This window comes from Schizosaccharomyces osmophilus, chromosome 3 (genome assembly GCF_027921745.1).
Source record: "Schizosaccharomyces osmophilus chromosome 3, complete sequence".
NCBI classification, from domain to species: Eukaryota; Fungi; Ascomycota; class Schizosaccharomycetes; order Schizosaccharomycetales; family Schizosaccharomycetaceae; genus Schizosaccharomyces; species Schizosaccharomyces osmophilus.
In genome coordinates, this window is record NC_079240.1 from 893,300 (window position 1) to 913,522 (window position 20,223).

At 39.7% G+C, this 20,223-nt stretch overlaps 10 protein-coding genes and 1 non-coding gene across 11 annotated transcripts; 7 read left to right on the top strand and 4 right to left on the bottom strand.

Moving 5' to 3' along the window:
* Nucleotides 1-539: 539 nt before the first annotated feature.
* Nucleotides 540-1,895, top strand: gdh1 (NADP-specific glutamate dehydrogenase Gdh1; the record flags this gene model as incomplete). The annotated part of the gene is made up of 1 exon (XM_056183251.1): nucleotides 540-1,895. The coding sequence occupies one exon, from the start codon at nucleotides 540-542 to the stop codon at nucleotides 1,893-1,895; it is 1,356 nt and encodes a 451-aa protein (XP_056039751.1).
* A 391-nt stretch (nucleotides 1,896-2,286) lies between these two features.
* Nucleotides 2,287-4,016, bottom strand: lmb1 (plasma membrane LMBR1-like multi-pass membrane protein; the record flags this gene model as incomplete). Its single annotated transcript, XM_056183252.1, has 2 exons — nucleotides 2,287-3,618; nucleotides 3,849-4,016. The coding sequence occupies 2 exons, from the start codon at nucleotides 4,014-4,016 to the stop codon at nucleotides 2,287-2,289; spliced, it is 1,500 nt and encodes a 499-aa protein (XP_056039750.1).
* Nucleotides 4,017-4,996: 980 nt separating this feature from the next.
* On the top strand, nucleotides 4,997-7,491 carry sec5 (exocyst complex subunit Sec5; the record flags this gene model as incomplete). Its single annotated transcript, XM_056183253.1, has 2 exons — nucleotides 4,997-5,169; nucleotides 5,214-7,491. 2 exons carry the CDS (start codon nucleotides 4,997-4,999, stop codon nucleotides 7,489-7,491), a joined length of 2,451 nt encoding a protein of 816 aa, XP_056039758.1.
* A 555-nt stretch (nucleotides 7,492-8,046) lies between these two features.
* On the bottom strand, nucleotides 8,047-8,424 carry htb1 (histone H2B Htb1; the record flags this gene model as incomplete). Its single annotated transcript, XM_056183254.1, has 1 exon — nucleotides 8,047-8,424. The coding sequence occupies one exon, from the start codon at nucleotides 8,422-8,424 to the stop codon at nucleotides 8,047-8,049; it is 378 nt and encodes a 125-aa protein (XP_056039757.1).
* Nucleotides 8,425-8,868: 444 nt separating this feature from the next.
* hta1 (histone H2A alpha) lies at nucleotides 8,869-9,264 on the top strand (the record flags this gene model as incomplete). The annotated part of the gene is made up of 1 exon (XM_056183255.1): nucleotides 8,869-9,264. The coding sequence occupies one exon, from the start codon at nucleotides 8,869-8,871 to the stop codon at nucleotides 9,262-9,264; it is 396 nt and encodes a 131-aa protein (XP_056039819.1).
* Nucleotides 9,265-9,928: 664 nt separating this feature from the next.
* Nucleotides 9,929-10,001, bottom strand: SOMG_20221. The gene has a single exon. It is a non-coding gene; the product is annotated as a tRNA-Arg (tRNA).
* Nucleotides 10,002-10,732: 731 nt separating this feature from the next.
* On the top strand, nucleotides 10,733-11,674 carry gst4 (glutathione S-transferase; the record flags this gene model as incomplete). Its single annotated transcript, XM_056183256.1, has 1 exon — nucleotides 10,733-11,674. One exon carries the CDS (start codon nucleotides 10,733-10,735, stop codon nucleotides 11,672-11,674), a length of 942 nt encoding a protein of 313 aa, XP_056039827.1.
* A 1,433-nt stretch (nucleotides 11,675-13,107) lies between these two features.
* Nucleotides 13,108-14,547, top strand: ole1 (acyl-coA desaturase; the record flags this gene model as incomplete). The annotated part of the gene is made up of 1 exon (XM_056183257.1): nucleotides 13,108-14,547. The coding sequence occupies one exon, from the start codon at nucleotides 13,108-13,110 to the stop codon at nucleotides 14,545-14,547; it is 1,440 nt and encodes a 479-aa protein (XP_056039829.1).
* A 497-nt stretch (nucleotides 14,548-15,044) lies between these two features.
* rsc7 (RSC complex subunit Rsc7) lies at nucleotides 15,045-16,229 on the bottom strand (the record flags this gene model as incomplete). Its single annotated transcript, XM_056183258.1, has 1 exon — nucleotides 15,045-16,229. One exon carries the CDS (start codon nucleotides 16,227-16,229, stop codon nucleotides 15,045-15,047), a length of 1,185 nt encoding a protein of 394 aa, XP_056039620.1.
* Nucleotides 16,230-17,452: 1,223 nt separating this feature from the next.
* Nucleotides 17,453-18,019, top strand: emc4 (ER membrane protein complex subunit Emc4; the record flags this gene model as incomplete). Its single annotated transcript, XM_056183259.1, has 1 exon — nucleotides 17,453-18,019. One exon carries the CDS (start codon nucleotides 17,453-17,455, stop codon nucleotides 18,017-18,019), a length of 567 nt encoding a protein of 188 aa, XP_056039625.1.
* Nucleotides 18,020-18,633: 614 nt separating this feature from the next.
* spf30 (splicing factor Spf30) lies at nucleotides 18,634-19,587 on the top strand (the record flags this gene model as incomplete). Its single annotated transcript, XM_056183260.1, has 1 exon — nucleotides 18,634-19,587. The coding sequence occupies one exon, from the start codon at nucleotides 18,634-18,636 to the stop codon at nucleotides 19,585-19,587; it is 954 nt and encodes a 317-aa protein (XP_056039590.1).
* Nucleotides 19,588-20,223: the final 636 nt, after the last annotated feature.

Sequence of the window (20,223 nt, forward strand, 5' to 3'; positions counted from 1 at the left end):
TTACGAGACCGAGTTTACGTTTCGTTTCAACGTTTCCCTACCAACTACAAAGTGCTAAAACACACATTCAACACTAACCCACCCATTCACTCACTACCACGAACGCCCACATACTCTCTTTCTATGACTTTTCCATAAAAATTTCATGTTTCATTTTATCTGATGAGATAAAACCTGATCTTTTTGCTCCGCCAAATTTTCTTATCAGTAACCCCAGTCATACACCCACAAAATGACGTAAAGCCGAAGAGATACCGCCGGAATCAAGCAGATCAACGCCAGAGCGCTTTACCCGGTCAAACGCTTGTTTAAATCACCCCGTAAAGAAGCGGAATTGTGACTGTTTTGTGGAATGTTAGATAGCGATCTGTATATAGAGGCATCTTTCGCTGCTTTGGAAAAATGTAAAAACAGCTTGTTTACACGATTTCGTGTCTGTTGTTTTTGTAGAGAACCCAAAGAAAGAAAAGGGTTTCCGTATATATTTTTCCTCTGCCTCCGTTAGAACGAAAGGTGTTGAATTCCTTACTTTTTGCAAAATGGTCGCTCCTCACGAACCCGAATTTGATCAGGCTTACAAGGAGATTATCTCCTCTGTGGAAGACTCCAAGCTCTTCAATGCTCATCCTGAATTAAGGCGTGTCTTGCCAATCATCTCTATTCCCGAACGTGTTTTGCAATTTCGAGTTACTTGGGAAGATGACCAAGGTAACTGCCGTGTCAACACTGGCTACCGTGTCCAATTCAACTCTGCATTGGGCCCTTACAAGGGTGGTCTCCGTTTTCATCCCTCTGTCAACTTGAGTATCCTCAAGTTCTTGGGCTTTGAGCAAATCTTCAAGAATGCTCTCACTGGCCTTCCCATGGGAGGTGGTAAGGGTGGTTCCGACTTTGATCCTAAGGGAAAGTCTGACTCTGAAATTCGCCGTTTCTCCCAAGCATTCATGCGCCAACTTTTCCGTTACATCGGTCCTCAAACTGACGTCCCTGCTGGTGACATCGGTGTCACTGGTTTTGTCGTCAACGCTATGTTTGGAGAGTACAAGCGTCTTCGTGACGAGTACTCTGGTGTTTTGACCGGAAAGCACATGCTCACTGGTGGCAGTAACGTCCGTCCCGAAGCCACCGGTTTCGGTGTTGTCTACTATGTCTGCCACATGATTCAATATGCTTCCAAGAGCACCAAGGGCATTACCGGCAAGCGCGTTGCCATCTCTGGTAGTGGTAACGTTGCCCAATACGCCGCTCTCAAGTGCATGGAACTCGGTGCCGTCGTTAAGAGCTTGAGCGACTCTAAGGGTGCTTTGATTGCCACCAGTCCCGAAGGCCTTACTCCCGATGTCATTTACAAAATTCAGGAACTTAAAGAAAAGCGTCTCGCTATCACTGATTCTCTTGAACTTACCAACAAGCACAAGTTCATTGCCGGTGCCCGTCCCTGGACTCATGTCGGTGAAGTCGACATTGCTTTGCCTTGCGCTACTCAAAACGAAGTTAGCGGTGAAGAAGCTGAAGCTTTGATCAAGGCTGGTTGCCGTTTCGTCGCTGAAGGCTCCAACATGGGTTCTTCTGCCGAAGCTGTCGAGGTTTTTGAGAAGTCTCGTGCCAACGGCAAAGGTTGCTGGTTGGCCCCCGGTAAGGCTGCTAATGCCGGTGGTGTTGCTGTCTCTGGTTTAGAAATGGCCCAAAATGCTCAATTTAGCACTTGGTCTCATTCAGAGGTTGATGGTCGCTTGGCTGATATCATGAACTCTATCTTTACTCAATCTACCGATGCTGCTTCCAAATACTGTGAAAGTGGAAGCAACAACCTTCCTAGTCTTTTCGACGGTGCCAACTTGGCTGGTTTCATCCGTGTCGCTCGTGCTATGGAAGCTATTGCTGACTGGTGGTAAAGTAATAGTATGCTTAAATGATTGCTATGAATATTATTTATGCTATGAAAAGGATATCGTTAACTTGTTCCTATAAATATCCTCCATGTATGCTCCCAGTTTCTCACTCGCTACTCACGACTTTGCATTCTCATAAGTTTGTATACTTGCACTCTTTTATGTCTCATTTTTTGTACCTAGGATAAAATAATACTTGAAAACTTGTTGGATGCAAAAGTTTTATTCCTTACAAAAAAACATTTACATTAAAAATCAATGCATTTGTAAGCTTTTAATAAATATTTAACGTTACGATAAGAAAGGAAGTGTAAAGAAAAGTATGTTTTTAAATATTATAATCGTTCAATCATGTCGAACTAAAACTCAAGCATGGGAGATCATAGAGTTTTTTTTAAAGGGATGGATAATTTGCGCTCAAAAGAAGAGCTCGACCTTCAGCCAAATAAGAAGGAGATGTTTCGTCGAGAAAGTTATCTTCTGTGTCTGAAGACTCTGCTTCGAGCGTATCAATCACAGGTGACCTTTGAAGTCCATAAGAATAAATAACGTGCCGAAGCCAATATTTCAATGAAAACAATGAAAACAAAACAGGCATAAGAATAAATACGGGATACCGCTTGCTAATTAAGTTACCAAGAGGCAGAAGATCAATACTTTCTCCGTAAAACTTGTGAAACTGCGTAGGAAAGAACTGTAAGGACGTAAAATTATAGCATAAAGGCAAAGTTAACCGGCACAGTTGGGAAGCAAAGCAAAGTAATGATGCTGGTCCGGTAGCACGCGACGGAACTACGGCATATTGATGATAGGATGCAAATTGAGTGTTTATTACAGACTTATAAGTGCAATATCTCATGTAGTTGATAATAACGAAGGAAACGAATGCGCAAAGAGAGGGAGAATCTTGAATACGGTTTAAAAAGATGCCAACAAGAGAGTGTTTTGAGTGTAAAAACAGTTCAGAGACAACGATAACAAAGCTTAAAAGAGCAAGAAAACAAGCTATAAGGATTCGAAGAGCCGGAACGACCCATACGTAAAGAGTGTAAGCGAGAACAGGGTGCATTTGAATATACGAGTCGGGCAAGTATAGTCGGTATGATGAGGATGCTTTAACGGTTTGTATGGAGTTTATCATGTTATATTCTTTTACCATCTGTGTCCACGTGGTTTGCAAAGGTAAAACATGAGACATGGCCTGGGATACAGCAGAAGTGGTAAAATCGCTGTCAGTTGCATATGAAGCTCGAATGTCAAGGTTGTAGGATCGTTCCATGTTCATCGTACTGGAGCTCGAATACGCAGAAAACTCATCTAAACGTTCTTGCAATTTAGAATAGATGTTGACTGCTTTTCTTTCTAAAAGATGAGCTCGTTCATTAAGGAACGCTTTCCTCCACATATTACGAGGAACGAAAACGAGTCCATTACCAAGAAGAAAGATCACAAATAGGAGACCCCAAAAGTAAGTAAGAGAAATAATCAATTCCTTAAAGTTTGTAAAAGACATTGTACGAAGGGTGAAGCGCAAATAAGCAACAACGAACAACGACAGAAATGTTAAAAATCCATAATAGCGCAAATTCTTGTACAAAGAATCCTTTATCCTCTTTTCAGCGGTTGGAAATTGACTCTCAATATATTCTTGAATAAATGGAAGTATGAACCAAGTCGCTATGAAAGTAGTCCAATATAGAATTCGCCATTTGAAAATGCTGACCTCCTATAAAAAAGAACATTAGTTTACGAACCCAAAGAATTCCTTAAAAAAGAAAAAAGAAAAGAAAAAGAACAAGATACACCGGTTCAATGAAGGTTTTCGTTTGCCTTTCCTTCTTTGAAACTTCCAACTCTCTTGTTTATGGAGAAGTGCTGTTTCAGCTTTCACGCAGCCTCATGCCATAAAGTTTTTTTTTTCTTTTCTTTAACCTTTTTTGTAAACTTTTAACTTACCCATACGATATCGAGAGGAATTAGTAGCACGACTAGAAAAGGAACGTAAAGACCTAAAAACACAAAAGTCCTGGTTATCCAGGTCAACGAATGCTGTTGAGAATATTTATATATCCAAATAACCGTCCAAAGAGCCGGCACTGACAAAAACAGCAGTTGGCCCAGCATGTTGGGTGTGAGCAAAGGTTGATAGTATCGTCCAAACGAATTTCAATTATGATATATATGTATACAGAGAGAGAGATAAACAATAACAAACGGTAAACAAACGTTTTCGAGCCCGATTTTCTTATTCCGAGAAGCTACAAATTGTTTGTGAAATAATGTACTCGTATAATTTTTATCGTGAAAATGTAAATAAAGACTTTGAGAAAAAGTGTATCCATACGTGAATATGATGCGAACGGTTTTCTACAAAAGTTACATTTAGCTTTTGGCTTCGCTCGCTTGGAATGAGAATCCGGGCAAAGAATGTTTACGTGTATTGTTAACAATAGAAAATACGTTTTCTTCTGTTTTTGTCATTAGACATTGTTCTTTTCTTATTCAGTTTATTTTGATATAAAAGAAAAAAAGAAAAAAAAAATTTATAAAAGTGTTGAGCCCGGAGACGTATGCACTAGGTTTGCAAAATTTGGGAATTTCCTGGTTTTTTTTTGTTTACTTCCATGTAAACAAAAAAAATAGAAAGCCTTAAAAACTAGAAATTGTGGTTGCAATTCTATAAGCAATACGTTTTATAAATAAGCATTTTATTCACATTTTTTGGTTTTTCGTAGCACTTGCCAATTTGTCCATAGGATGATTTGATAACTGCAAGGTAAAGTTTGTTGTTGGTTGGGTTTTTATTTTAATTTTCAAGTTCACAATTCCAAAGTCTATATTATCTTTAAAAAAAAGAAAGAAAGAAGAAATACTGGATTTCATCTGCTCTATGCTAAACAAGTTTGATGAAAACAAATGTGAAAATTCACAAGTGCTACACGTTTCAACTAAGATGGTGTCAAGAACGAAATATGGAAATGATGAATGAATACTTTTGAGAAATTTAAACGTATACGCTCGTATCATTCTTTGCATTCGTATATCAATCGTTCGTATTCCTACCAACTACCATCTTTGCCCGAGACGAGGTATTTCTTGGTAAAATGAACGAGGATGATGAAATTTTAGCTCATTATGGACTAAAGAGCTTTCACCAAGACTACTGGACAGAGAAAAGCGATTTAGATCTGAGAGGTCAGCCAGCTCCGTTGTCAAGTCCTTTAGACTCAGCGCATCATGGACGCAATCGTTCTGACGATATACTTCAAACGACAGGGTAAGTAAGAAGAAGAGTTGCACCAAACTTACTAAGGAACGTAGCTCAGGGTCTGATCCTTATTATCCGAATGGTGTACAGGGAAATCCGGTAGCCCATTCAGCAATGAAAAGGAGTCAAACGAGTGCAATGCCATCTATGACTATTCCAATGATGGAAAGAAGCAAATATGATTCTGCATCTTCAAATTGGAGTCGAGGATCGCCTTCTGCAGTCGTTGGTATGAACGGCAAAGTGCAAACCAAAAAGCCTTCAAATGGGTCACGCCTGCTTTTAGGTCTCATGGAGACAAACTTTAACAAGTTTATTGCAACGAAGGAAACAATTGATAACGTTTATGCACAGATCGTATCTACGCTTGGCGAACACGGTCAGTTGAATACAATGGAAATATGTGAGGAAAGTCTTAATGAAGCAATCAAAGAATTTCACGGACTTGATGATGAATCTATGAAGCAATTGGATGTAGACTACGGAAAACTTCTTGTCTTACAACAATGTAAAGTTTTTTATTCCCTTCCCGAAAAATTTCGGCAGTTTTATGAACAGGAAAAATACTCAAAATTGTTACAGGAGTACAAAAAAGCCAAAATCGTTTATGAAAAAGAACATGACCGAGCATTACGAAACAATAAACCTTTGGCTACCCTAATGGAGCATGCTTGGCATGTTGCTCAATCGTCCCTCGACAGTCTTGCTTCTTCCATATGGAATCGTATCTTACATACAGAAGGAGATTTTTCTTACATTATTGAGTCCTTATCAGATTTGTTAAAAATAAAGTCAAATCCCATAAGTGGTCGTGATCCTGTTTTGTATGCCATGGTAAGCCAGCAAAAACACCTTTATACGTTTATGAAAGAGAAGTTTTCCTATTATGAGTCTCTTATTAAACTTCGACAAGACGAATCCGGGAAATTTGCCTATGCTCAAGCTTCCCTCATGCTAGTTTGGAAAGCCGTGTCTAGAGGTGGTGATTTGGACTATGCCTTGAGGGGCAGACCGGAGGTATTTGCCGGTATGCAATTAATCGAGTGGGCAAGCGTTTGCGTTGGAGCGATTACCCAAGAAATCAAAGAAATAGAGCTGCTAACTAAGGAGTTTTTGGCCGGGACAATACAAAAAGATTATCCAGAAGATGCCAAACGATATGGTCATGATCCAAAACAAATGGGAGTCATTGTAGAAAAGCTAAATAGTCAATTCACAGAATTGCTATACAATTTTGTTGGAGAACGCGGAGAGCGATTAGAGTTGGACGGAGCAAACGTATTGATTCAGTTGCATTACTTTCAACGAGTGGCCGATTTACTTCCAAAAAAAGCTCGCCCCATTTTTAGCATGGCCGCAACGCGTTCTCTCGTGGATACTTGGATTTTACAACATGTAACTCGTGCACAGACACCGGATCTTTCCAGTTTGTTTATCTTTAAAGGCACTGATAGTCAGTACTTGAGACCAGAACTGCTAATTATCGATATATTAAAAGGTTTAGAACACCTATACCAGGCTCCTCAACGTGACGAGATTATTAAGGAAATCCATGAAGCATTTTATAAAGTGCTGTATACGGCGGCATACGTTCCAGCAATTGATACAACAACAGCTTCGAACTTCGCGGACTGGGACTCCAGTTTAACTACCCTCATTGATAGCTGTGTTGAGAAAACGCAACACCGGAATGCGGAAGAATTGACTTCCCTTGTACTGACAATGCGAAAGAAATTTCCCATTTTGTCATTTTGCCTTTTCAAAGAAGACATTTTTGACATGACAAGTCGTATCTTTACTATCAAAGAGCGTTTACCATCTCTACAAACGTACCTTATTCATAGCTTTCCATTGAATCAGACGGCTCCTTCGCTCGAGCACACATTTCATGATTCCCTTGGGACTCTCATGCAATTATACACAATCATCCTTTTACAAGAGATTATGTCTTCGCAATGGTTGACCAAACAAACACGCGTTTCTTCTAATGCGAACTCAATTCATGCGTTTACGTTTGAATTATGCACCCTGCTGGAACGTGTATATCTGGAAGTGAAGGAAGCGTTGCCTGCAAAGGAAGCCCATCGATGGATGTCTTTTGTAACATCGAGTCTAACCAAGTTTTTCCTTGTCCAGTGTACAACAGCAGCGCTTCAAGACCTTCCTGTAATTATTCAAATATTGCAAAGATGTGTGTCGTCTCCCGTTATGTCCAAGCTACTAGAAATACAAAAGAGTGATCCAGTTGTCGATTCACCGGCAACAGAACAAAAACTTACGAATTTACTATCACGATACAAATTTCAATTTCCAGAAATGAGCTTTTCATAAACAAATTAATATATTATTACTTTACAATCTTTCAGCATATAAAAGGCATTCACAAGCAAACACCGTAGCACACCCAGCCCATGATGAATCACAGCATAACAGAAATCATTCAAACATAAACCAAGATTGGAAGGGATCATCAAAGTAGTTAAGTAAAAAGGAGATTAAAATAAGAAACCTAGCTGCAAAGTTCACCTGTGCTTTAGGTTATATACAAGAAATGACAAACAGTAGAAACAAACTCATCTTTCCAACCAGTGGTAACGTAGCTAAAAAAATAATAAAAAGGAAAATGCAGAAAGGGAAAATTAATAATCCTTGTAAGCGTCTTGTTTTATGCAGCGTTGAATGGATGGAATTTGTTCTATGGGCTTCCACATGAACCTGTCATGTATAACCAATCATAAACCCATTCAAAAACCAGAAAACTCTTCAAGGCAACCGTAAACCAAAGAACGCGTTTACAAAACACGTAGAATATAATTAGGACTCGCGGACATGCGAATGGGACTTGCCAACAAATTGTTCAATTTGTTGATTTCAAAGTGAACGCATTTATTGAGCAGAGGAAGAATATTTTGTGACGGACTTGGTACCTTCGGTAACAGCGTGCTTGGCCAATTCACCAGGAAGGATCAAACGGACAGCGGTTTGAATTTCACGGGAAGAAATGGTAGACTTCTTGTTATAGGCAGCAAGTTTAGAGGCTTCAGTGGCAATGCGCTCAAAAATGTCATTGACAAAAGAGTTCAAAATACGCATGGCTTGGTTGGAAATACCAGTATCGGGGTGAACTTGCTTCAAGACCTTGTAAATATATGAGGAGTAAGTCTCCTTTCTGTTTTTACCACGCTTCTTGTCAGCGGACTTCATGGTGTCTCTAGGGGCCTTGCCGGCGGGGGCCTTGGATGCGGGTTTCTTTTCAGCAGACATTGTTAATCGTCGTTTTTCTTGGTAATTCGCGTTGAAATAAAGAAATTCTTTCCACAATGAGACGTTTAGCGCTCCAGATTATAGTGGTTGGTTCTTGGTAAGCTTCGTTGTTGACGCGATATATGTATACTAAATCCTCATCATAAACCCTAACCCTTAGTGTAAACGACGCGTCGCGTAGATCATCATATAACGCGTCGCGACGTGGTGTGCTAAACGAGAGTGTAGTACTATATATAGTGGAGACGCGCCCGTAAACAGAGCTTTCTTAATATTACGTCCAAGACTGAAAGAGCTTTCATTCATCTTTTCGTAAGAATTGGATTTAGACAAGTATTGTTGTTCTATAAGCTTGAAGACCAACAAAAAAATCTTGTTTTGTTTACGTTGAATCCTCGAATTTATCGTCTCTACACTTTTCAATAACTTTTCATACCATTAATTATGTCTGGAGGTAAATCTGGTGGTAAGGCAGCTGTAGCCAAATCTGCTCAGTCTCGTTCTGCCAAGGCCGGTTTGGCCTTCCCTGTCGGTCGTGTTCATCGTTTGTTGCGTAAGGGTAACTATGCTCAACGTGTTGGTGCTGGTGCTCCCGTCTACTTAGCTGCCGTTTTGGAATATTTGGCTGCTGAAATTCTCGAATTGGCTGGTAACGCTGCTCGTGACAACAAGAAGACTCGTATTATTCCCCGTCATCTTCAACTTGCTATCCGTAACGATGAAGAATTGAACAAACTTTTGGGTCATGTTACAATTGCCCAAGGTGGTGTTGTTCCTAACATTAACGCTCATCTTTTGCCCAAGCAATCCGGCAAGGCTAACCCCAGTCAAGAATTTTAAGACAATTGTGTCTACAAAAGTCATGGAATATGTTGGGTTCAAGATGATTATGTATGTATATTAATGAGCATTTATTTCTAATATAATTTCCTTTTGTGGTAATCACAAAGCCGTAGTCGTAGTTTTTGTGTGAAAAGCGAACCAAAGGATGGTTTCATAATCGTATTCAAAAATATAGAGGAAGAGGTGATTGTTAAGGAGATATAAGATGAGGGAATTGAAGAGTCATGAAAAGCAAGCGAGAAAACAAAGCTATGAGTGTGTGAATTTAAGTAGACTGGTTAATATGTAGTTATGATGAATGAAATAGAAAATGAGTATCTCTTTTTTTTTTTTGTTTTTTCTTTTCTTTTCTTTTTTTTTTTTCTCTCTTTTATACAGAAACGAACCTTGTAAATTCAAAGTATGGTTTTCTATTGATGAGATTTATTGTATGTATACGAGTAAAAAACCAATTCATCAGAAGACTATGTCGATTTGATTTCATAAAACTTTACAAAATGAAAAAGAAAAAAAAAAAAATTACATTGAATCTAACAGTTTCTACCTGGAGGTGTCGCCAAACAAGGGAATTATTGGAAAAAAAAACAAAAACAAAAACAAAAAGAAATAGACAAAAAGGTACTTCGACATCAAAGTTTATTATATGCCAAAAAGGAAATACCGAGTATGACAGGACTCGAACCTGCAATCTTTGGTGCCGAAAACCAACGCGTTAACCATTACGCTACATACCCATTGCTTGAAATTACATGTTGGTTAAAGTATATATTGTCATAATAAAGAGCTCAAATGGGTTTAGGGGTTCTATAGAGTGTTGTTTGGTAAAAGACAGTCGGGTTGTTAGGGTATGGATGGATTTCGTTTTCAATTGGAATCAATAAAGAAACGATTTGTAAACGTTTCTCTTTTTCATTCTGGTCATTGCTTTGCTGCTCGGGGAGGGGGTTCCCTTTTTGTAAACAAACAAACCATGGAATTGATCAAGTGGAATCCTATGACAAGCATTTTACAATACTACTAATCTAAAATTGGGTTCTATTCTTTTTTTTCAGTTCTTTGGATTGAATACGCATCCTACCTCTACTCGAACCACTCATAGCGCATCAACGTAGGAAACAGACACACGCAAGACAGAAAAAAGAAAAAGGGTCCTCACTGGCGTTGCAAAAAAAAAAGAAGTAAAAGTAAAATTACAAAAAAATTCTACTTTTTATTTAATTCTTTATATGGAAAATACGAATAAAAATCTTTCATTTGTACATACATGTCATAAATACCAAGTTATGTAATCCACTAGTACAGGAAATTCACATCACGGGAGAGTTTATAACACAATGCTGACTCATACGAAAAGATTTTCTTTATATATATAAACTGCATAGAACCCCCGGCTGTCTCAATGCTAGGCAAATTTGGCTTTTCCAAACTGATCAAAGCATCCACCACATACTCGAATATTGCAAAGATGTCTGGCGGTAAAGTTACAGATTGGGCTAGTAAGGACGGCGAATTCCGGCGTCAAACATCATCATTTCGTGAAACAGTTTCGAAAGACCATTCAATTTTCCGCCCGGAAGTTGGCCGTTATCACTTGTATGTAAGTTTAGCTTGTCCTTGGGCCCACCGTACCCTGATCGTTCGTAAACTGAAGGGATTGGAAGAGGTATTGCCCGTGCATGTTGTAGGATGGTACATGGGTCCGAATGGTTGGGATTTCGAAACAGAACGCGGAAGTACTGGAGATGCAATTTACCAAAGTCCTTTCCTAAGAAACTTGTATTTCCGTGCAGATCCCAACTATAATATGCGCTTCACGGTGCCCGTGTTGTGGGACGTAAAACACCATACAATCGTAAACAATGAAAGTGCAGAGATCATCCGCACACTCAATTACGAATTGAACGACTTGATCAAAGACCCAAAGAAAAAGGAACTGGATCTGTATCCAAAAGACCTGCGTTCGGAAATCGATCGATGGAACGACTACTTTTATGAAACACTCAACAATGGTGTCTACAAATCGGGATTTGCTACCAAAGCAGAAGCTTACGAGAAGAATGTCAAGATTGTATTTGAAGCCCTGGGCAAATTGGAGGATTTGCTTAAAAAGACTGGTGGTCCCTACGTTTTAGGCGATCGCTTAACGGAAACCGATATTCGTTTGTACACCACGGTGGTTCGGTTTGATCCAGTGTATGTGCAGCACTTCAAGTGTAACATTGGTACGATTCGCCATGATTATCCTCACATCAACAAATGGCTTCGTAACCTTTATTGGCGCCACCCTGCCTTTTTCGAAACCACCGACTTTGATCACATCAAATGGCACTATACAAGAAGCCATACCCAAATCAACCCGTTGAGCATCACTCCCTTGGGTCCTTTACCTCCAATTGAACCTCTATAATCTATATCTAAAGCTATAGCTATATGTATATTTATAAATTTGTAGTATGAATGAAATGTATAGATGGTAATATCTAAAGAATCAGACGAAACGAAGCAAAAAAAAAATAAAAAAAAAAATGAAAACTACGCTACCATGAACCAATCTTACAATTATATCCATAGAACACTAATCTTTCAAAGAAATAAAAGAAATAAAAGACAAAGCTGTTCACTCAAACAATAAACAAAACTGTTTAATACCTACCTAAACATACACCCTCTACTCCGGGACCTTCGGAACCCAATGGGACGACCATGGAATTCGCTTACGTCTCTGTTTATTTACTCTCTTCACAGCCCCATCATATTCCACGCCTAAGGCATTCCAACGCTTTTCTCCAAAAGAATATTACCGTACTTTTACAATCTTTACTGTACTGCCATTGACTTCCGTATAATCGAACCATGTATCTCATGGACGGTGTTCGATTCGTTCTTTTGCCAGCCTCAGTTCTCACGGTTATATCACACACTGACGAATCAAGGTGGCAATTACGGATCGCTAGTGTCCTTAAGCTTCCGATTGGCTATTGAGTTCAAATTAGCATCGCTCAAACTCCAAAGAGAATTACTTCATCATTGCAGTGGATGGGACGGTTTCATGGATTTCGCTCGTCTTGAGACTATTTTCAGTGGTTTTTTTTGTAATATTCTCTCTTTTTCTTGTAGAGTTCTTCTATTTTTTTTCTTTTTTCCTACTTCCCACTCGCTCTGCCCTGTTTCCTTCCTTTCTCGTTTCCAATTCCTTTTTCTTTGTTGACCTATCTTGATGCTCCCTGATTGGCTGAGCTTTTCCTTAGAGTTCCCAACCAGCGTTCTCCTTCCCCTTGTTTCTCTTGCTTGTTCCCTCCCAGACCACCGTTTGGGCCTCACTAACCCTACCCTACCCTACCCTGCCCATCACCGACATTCACACGGTAAGGTATAAAAGAATAGAGACATCCGCTGTCTGGAAGACTTTACCAAAGCGCCATACTTTTAACGATTTCTGAACTCCCCTTTTCAGAAACTATTACTATTGCCATAAAATAGCAAACAATTGCTTTTTAGGCATCGTATAGTTGCGACTGGGTTGTCCTTTTCCGTTTCCTATATTCCTGTTTTTCTTTTCTTGACCCACTCGTGTCGTTTGGTGTCTTGTTTTAGAAACAGACCCGCTCTTGCTTGCTTGATTGCTTGCTTCTCTTTTACACCTTAACATTTTTTCTTTTGTCACGTTTCCATTTGCATTCCCGGTAACTGCTTTTACTGGCTTTTGAGATTAGATTATATACACAAAGCTCAGTTGTTGCCTGGATTCATATATTATCCTTTTTCATTTTTCTTCATTTTGTTGATTCCTGTTTTCTTTTTTCTCACACTTTTTCGCTTTCAAATCATAAAATCTTCATTATGTCTGCGAATGGATTGTCTCAGGGCTCTCATGCCTCTGTCCATCCTTCCACTGGCGAGGACAACACTCTTCGCCAACGTAAAATCCCCGTTGTTCCTGTTGTCCCCGAGCGCCGTTTTGACCCCAAGGCCCCGAAACACATTCAGGAACAACCATGGACCCTTGATAACTTTTGGCGCCACTTCAACTGGCTGCATTTGATTCTTTTGTTTAGTTTTCCTGCCATCGGTATTTATGGTATTTGCACGACTCCTTTACATACCAAGACTCTGATCTTTTCCATCGTCTATTACTTCTACTCGGGTCTTGGTATTACTGGTGGTTACCACCGTCTCTGGGCTCACCGTTCCTACAAGGCCAAGAAACCCCTCCAATACTTCTTCGCCGCTGGTGGTGCCGCCGCCTTTGAAGGTTCTATCCGTTGGTGGGCTCGTGACCATCGTGCTCATCACCGTTATACCGACACTGACAAGGACCCTTACAATGTCAAGAAGGGTTTCTGGTACGCTCACATTGGCTGGATGATCATCCTCCAAAACCCTCGTCGTATTGGCCGTACCGATATTTCAGACTTGAACACCGACAAGCATGTCGTCTGGAATCATCGTAACTTCCTTCTGTTTGCTACTGTGATGGCCTTTGTTGTACCTAGTCTTATTTGTGGTTACTTCTGGGGTGATTACCGTGGTGGCTACTTCTACGCTGGTATCTGCCGTCTTGTCTTTGTTCACCATGCTACCTTCTGCGTGAATTCCCTCGCTCATATCTTGGGTAGTCAACCTTTTGACGATACCAACTCCGCCCGTAACCACTACATCACCGCCCTTGTCACTCTCGGTGAGGGTAACCACAACTACCACCACGCCTTCCCTAACGACTACCGTAATGGTTTAAGATGGTACGAATACGACCCTACCAAGGGTTTCATCTGGGCTTGCAGTCTCATTGGTCTTGCTTACGATCTCAACACCTTCCCTCAAAATGAAATCGAAAAGAGTCTTGTTCAACAAAGACAAAAGGTTTTGGACCGCTGGCGTGCTCGCCTCAACTGGGGTACTCCTTTGGAGGTCCTCCCTGTTATGGAATTTGAAGAATTTTTGGAACAAAGCAAGGCTCGCCCTCTTGTCCTCATCAACGGTGTCGTTCACGACGTGACTGGTTTCCAACACCCTGGTGGTCAAGGTCTTTTGCGTTCTGCCTTTGGTAAGGATGCCACTGCTGCTTTCAATGGTGGTGTATATGAGCACACCAATGGTGCCCATAACTTGCTCTCTACCTACCGTATCGCTGTTGTCCGCGGTGGTATGGAAGTTGAGGTTTGGAAGTCTGGTGCCGGTGAAAAAATGCCCATGAAAGATACCTTTGGTCACCGAATCGTTCGTGTTAACGAGCAACCCACTCGCCTTCAGCCTCCTATTGAAGCCGCTGCTGCTAATTGATTTGTCTTGTATTTTCGTTTTTTTTTCTTAATTTGAAAGTAAATTTCTTGGGAGGTGACGCAACGTTCATAATTCTATAATGCATAATTTAATAAAATTTTAATCTACAAGCTAATTCTCTTGTTTGTGTAAACAACTAGTACAACTGTAAATGGCAATCGTTCGATGTGAATTCCGAAAACACAGTAAGTAAGAAATGCGGTACCGTCCATCAGCAAGCAGTAGAGGATATATGGTAAAGCCTGTTAAATGATTATACTGTTTTACAAACAAAACTTCCATTATCAAAAATTTAGACTAATTCATTAACTATTACTAACCAAATTCCATTCATAACATCGTTCAATGACCAACAAAATAAAGAAAGGATGCTTGCTTGTTCATTTTTCTATTTCGAAACCTTCGCACAGGATATCGTTTCAGAAAGCCCTTTTAATAACTTCTAACTTCTTTTGAATGAAAAAAGTACATGCGCTGTAGGAGAAGAAATCCCCCAATTACCATAATGTACCGTTCATTCTGGCTTGTAAAAGTTCTTGCTCTTGTCGCCTTCGAATTGCGTCTTGTATATGAGGAGGACAAGAAGCAAGGACAGAAAAGGGAACATTTATTAACGAGACTTGAGGTGCTATATCGGGGTTTAGAGATACTAAAATATCAAGTTTTGGAGCAATATACTCTTCTTGGTCGTGAGCAATGTGAGCCCACTCAGTTCGAGATGGCTGAGAGTTTTGAGGAACATGAAGTAAATTTGAATGAGGTTCAAAAAAGCCAGTAGTTTGTTTCCGTGCGATATTTTCTGCAAGGTCATTATTGTAAGCAGAAGTGGCTTTAGCATGCTGAAACAACCAGGTAGCATCTTTAGGAGGGTCCTTTTTACGCTTTCTGACTGCTGAAGGTAACTGCGCTTCAAAAGAAGGCTGGGTATGGTATACAGCACTGGCACCATGCCATGCGACATATTGATTTCGATTATATGGCATTCCCGGAGGGGGGAGTTTATCCTCAGGGTCGGCTAGGTCACCTTCTGCAAAACCACGAGCGCGAAATTCACCTTCCCAATAATCATCAACTATCCTTCGACCACCGACAATAATCTTTGCACCGAACTCACGGAAGATAGAACGTGCAGCTACGATTCCCACTGCTCTTCCCTTATATGAGTGTGGAATAATATTTCGTTCAATTAAGTCCCATTTTTCTGCATCATCGACTATAATCTTATGGAGAGAGCGATGTTTTAAAAACAATAAATATGAGTCCCTATAACCCATGGCACGGGCGGGTTCTGTCGAAAGCATGTACAACCGATTTCCTCTACCCAGACAAGTGAATGTTCGACAACGATACTCGCGTCCACCGTTCAAATAACCAAGCTCATTCACCTTTTTCTCTCCTTCGGGATCAACCACACCAAAATTGAGTTCGTCATCTTCCAAGGTTGCACGATGTGCATACAAATCTTTAGGAACAACGGTAGAACCAGAGGATTGCGTTGAGACCTTGGGTCTTGGAGCGCGATTTGTCCTCCTACGCGAGCGACCACCGTAATATTCATCATCGTCTTCATCGTCACTACCGAATGCCGCATAACTTCCTTTGGGAGGACGTCCTCTGCGTTTCTTCAAGCTAACTGTAGGATTCGTCGGCACCGAATGATCAGACTCTACTGGTGATTCCATTGTATGCACAATATTACTTTTCCTGAAACAAGATCTTTCAAATAACGTATTTTATAAAGACAGTGACTTTGGAAGGGCTTTTGGTGGTAAGGTCGTAGTAGCCTTACCCTTACCGTGCTTGAGGAAAGTCAGAATTTAGAATTGAGCACCAAGTCATGAATTTTCGTAATTTTCAGTCGCAAATGTTTCTTTCATCAAACATTTCGTAGGAATTTCTTCCAAGTTCAACTTCAAAAAATAAATTCTCGAAAGAAGTAGACTTTTCATCAAGTATTATGACCTAGCCTTGAATAGTGTATTCAGGCGAGAGATGAGTGTATTTCACCTTGGTAAACAAAGCGAAAGAAAAGGAAATACGAAAGCATGAAAGCTGATCCGCTGGTCACAATTCTTAAGAATGTATCTGAAAAAACCATGCGTGCGTGAATTTGACGGCCGTGCACTCTTGGTTGCAAATTTTGCTTCTTTCCGTTTTCTGCTTTGTATCCATAATTTTGAGTATTCGGAGACATAGGATCGCTTTCTGAAAGTTCTTGTTTTTTCTCATTCCCATGACTGTCCATTCTTTGAAGTCTGCTATTCGGTCTGTTTTAGTCACAACGAAGGGAATGAAGTAAACCGACTGGGCTTTGGATCCATTCGAGAAATTATAAAGCAGTAAGGCTTCAGTGAATTCCTTTCTTTTTCCTTTTATTTTCATTTTTAGAATCATCTACGTTCTTTCGGCTTACTAAATTTTCTAGAAAACTGTACCAATAAGCTAGATCTGAGCTTCTTCTTGATATTGTACATAACGGCATACTAATACTGTTATGAAAATAAAACAAAATCTTGGCCATTGTATTGATTCCTTTGAACAGCTTCATACATCAACTTCATCTTCAAAACTAAGAATTCTTTGTATTCATTCAACCAGACTCAACCACATTTTCTCATCTGGTGAAATCATTCCGTAGACACAAACAGCCACAGCTGAAAGAATCCTGCTTCTTTTTCATTGGAACAAATAAGGTAGTTTTATCCATTCTGAGCTCAATCTTTGTCATTCTTACTTTGGTACTTAAAAATAAGTCTGACCTTGAATCTCAATTTGTTATTGAATTCATACCTAATTTGTGGCCTCTCTATTTCCTTCAAATCTTAAAAGTTATTAGACTTCTTCACAAGAATCCTTTCCTTGGCTGGAGACCCATTTTCTTGGGAAAACCCGCTTGTTTTCAAATATGCATATCAACGACGAAAGAAATTGGTATCCGGTACTAGAAGTTGCCGTACAAAAGGCGTCTAAAGGATGTGTGGACACCTCTGAAAAGTACCCATCGCCTAGAGGATTTCAAGGAAAATCCACCCCTTTCCGAAAAGCGAATAAAGATCAATCTTCTGATTTATCCATCAACACCGAAAAGCAAAATGCTGAAAAGGCTCTTGTACTGAAAAAAGCATGGGAGCTTGCATACTCTCCTCTTAAACAAATCCCGATGAATTTGGTTTTCGCTTACATGTCGGGTAACTCTTTGCAAGTTTTCAGTATTGTCACCACATTTATGTTGTTTTTAAACCCATTAAAAGCAATATCTGCTTCTGGTGATGCCTTTGCCTCTTTTCGCTCTGTCCATCCCAACGCCATGTGGCTTCCGATGATAGTTTACGTCCTTTCACAGTGCTTACTTATGGCCGTTGGTATTTACAAGCTTCAAAAAATGGGTCTATTACCTACTACAACTAGTGATTGGCTTGCTTGGGAAGTTCCCAAGCATTTCGTTGGGCGCTCTTTTCATCCTTCCAAGTAAAGTATCTTAGTTGTTCCTTAATTGCTAGACCAGGTGAAACTTCATTTATGTTTTATTTTTCCTTTGGGCTTTGTGGAGGGGATCTTCGAATTTCCAAGTCCTTTTTAAAGTCTTGAAAGCTGGGTTTCCTTATATTTACAATTCTTCAATACTCAGACTCTCTTTAAATGGAACATTTCATAAACTGCCTTTGCTGTTTTCTGGCCTGGGTCAAGCGCTGTCGAATGAAGTACTGTAGATAGCGAAATCATTACTCTCTTTTTAACGTTAGCTTTTGACTTTGCTTTTTGGTTCTTCCTTTAGTAATTTATCCTACTCAACAACTTCGCGTTGTCCGATCCTACATTCCTATTACTTTGCAATAAATCCCTAATGAACAAAGTAAGTTTCTAATTTTTATTTGTATGGAAGTTATTTTGATATCTTCTAATAATGAGTTCTTTGCCTGAGAACGGATATGAAATCTCAAATCCTGCCAGACTAAACTCGCGGCACTAACTACTCATCATTGACAATAATATATTCTGCCCTGAATACCATTGAATATCTGCATATATTAGCTTTATTTTACCTCTTTTATAACAATTTTCTATACGTTTTGGTGCATATTCTAAATGGAGGATGAATACAAACAATATCAAAGCCAACTTGCATTAGTAAAAATTTCCCTCGAAAAGGACCCCGCTAATCAAGAATTACTTGCTTTACAAAATGATTTAGATGAATTAGTTCACTTGACCCAACAGTTAATAAATGAAAAAGAGCAAGAAACCCAAAAGCAAAAAAAATTGGAAGAGAATGGACAGTCAACAACAGGCTCAAAATCTTTGGCCAATGCTCAAAAATTAGAATTATTCCCTGGCGATTTGGTAATGGCAAGGTGGACTTCGGGAGACTACTCTTTCTATGCTGGAAAAATAACAGCCATATCAGGACACGGTGCCAACAAAAAATATACAATTCAGTTTTTGGATTATCCCGAAGTTGAGACAGTATCCCCTCAAAACTTAAAGGCCATGCCTGAAGCGAAACGCAGGAGTATAGCTATGTTAGGCTCTTCTAACAATGCTCTTCGTGCTGGCCTTTCTCCTATCCCGACCGCATCTGTGGTTCCTTCTCGTAGTATTTCACCGAATTCTTCTTCTAAAACTCAGCCTTTTAAGGCCTCTCCGGAACGTGTGTTTTCTCCAACAACCAGTGCTCCTCCCTCAAAAGTTGTCCCTGTAGGTTCAATACCCACCACCTCAAGACCTCCTCCTCCGACTATTGTCCCCGAGCCTCCTGCAATTGCTACACCTCCTCCGCTTCCTTCTCAAAAGCCAAAGAAGCAACTCAAACCCAATGCCGCCTTGGAAGCTTCTAAGAACTCTTGGAAACAGTTTGCCTCAAGGGGTGTGAAAACAGGACGAATCGGTAAACGGAAAAAAATTGGAGAAACTAGTATGTTCCGCAGTCCTGAAGATGCTGCTGATCGAGTGGGATTCATGGGAGGCAATCGAGGTTCTACCAAAGCTGCCCCACGAGAAAAACATGTATATAAATATAAGGAGGACGAGGATAATGAATAAATGAACATAGCAAACTTACATGTCACGCATCTAACTGTTGATTTACGTTTTTACTAATGTCTTGATACAATTATCAGATTGTGGTGAAAACATACAAAAAGAATCCCTTTATTACAATTTGTAAACAACGGAAGTTTTCAACAAAGAAACATTACCAGAGGAAACAATGTTATATATATACACCCAGCGTTAGAAGCTCAAATCTTCCAATCTGAAAATTTGACTGATCTAGCTAAAATAAACTGTTTTTACAACTTTGATAGTGAATCAAATCCCCGGAAGCTACACTATATTCTAATAATTCTTAAAGCATCCAATTCATTTACAGTTGTAACTATATTTTCCACTGAATACTTGTTCTCATAGCAAGTGAGATCTCGTCTGTGACAAAGTGCTTTAATTATTATTATTCATATTATTCTGCTTGCGCAAACTAGTTTAACCTTTCTATGGGCGTATGTACGCTACCCTTAAGCATTAAACACCATTAGTTTGGTTCATAACATATCTGACTAAGTATTATAATAATTGGGGGAATCTTTTGCTTCTATTTTGTAAAATTATTGAAACCAATTTTACTAACTCGCAACACATACATGCTCTTTTGGATTAGCAATTACCATCAAAACGAAAAAG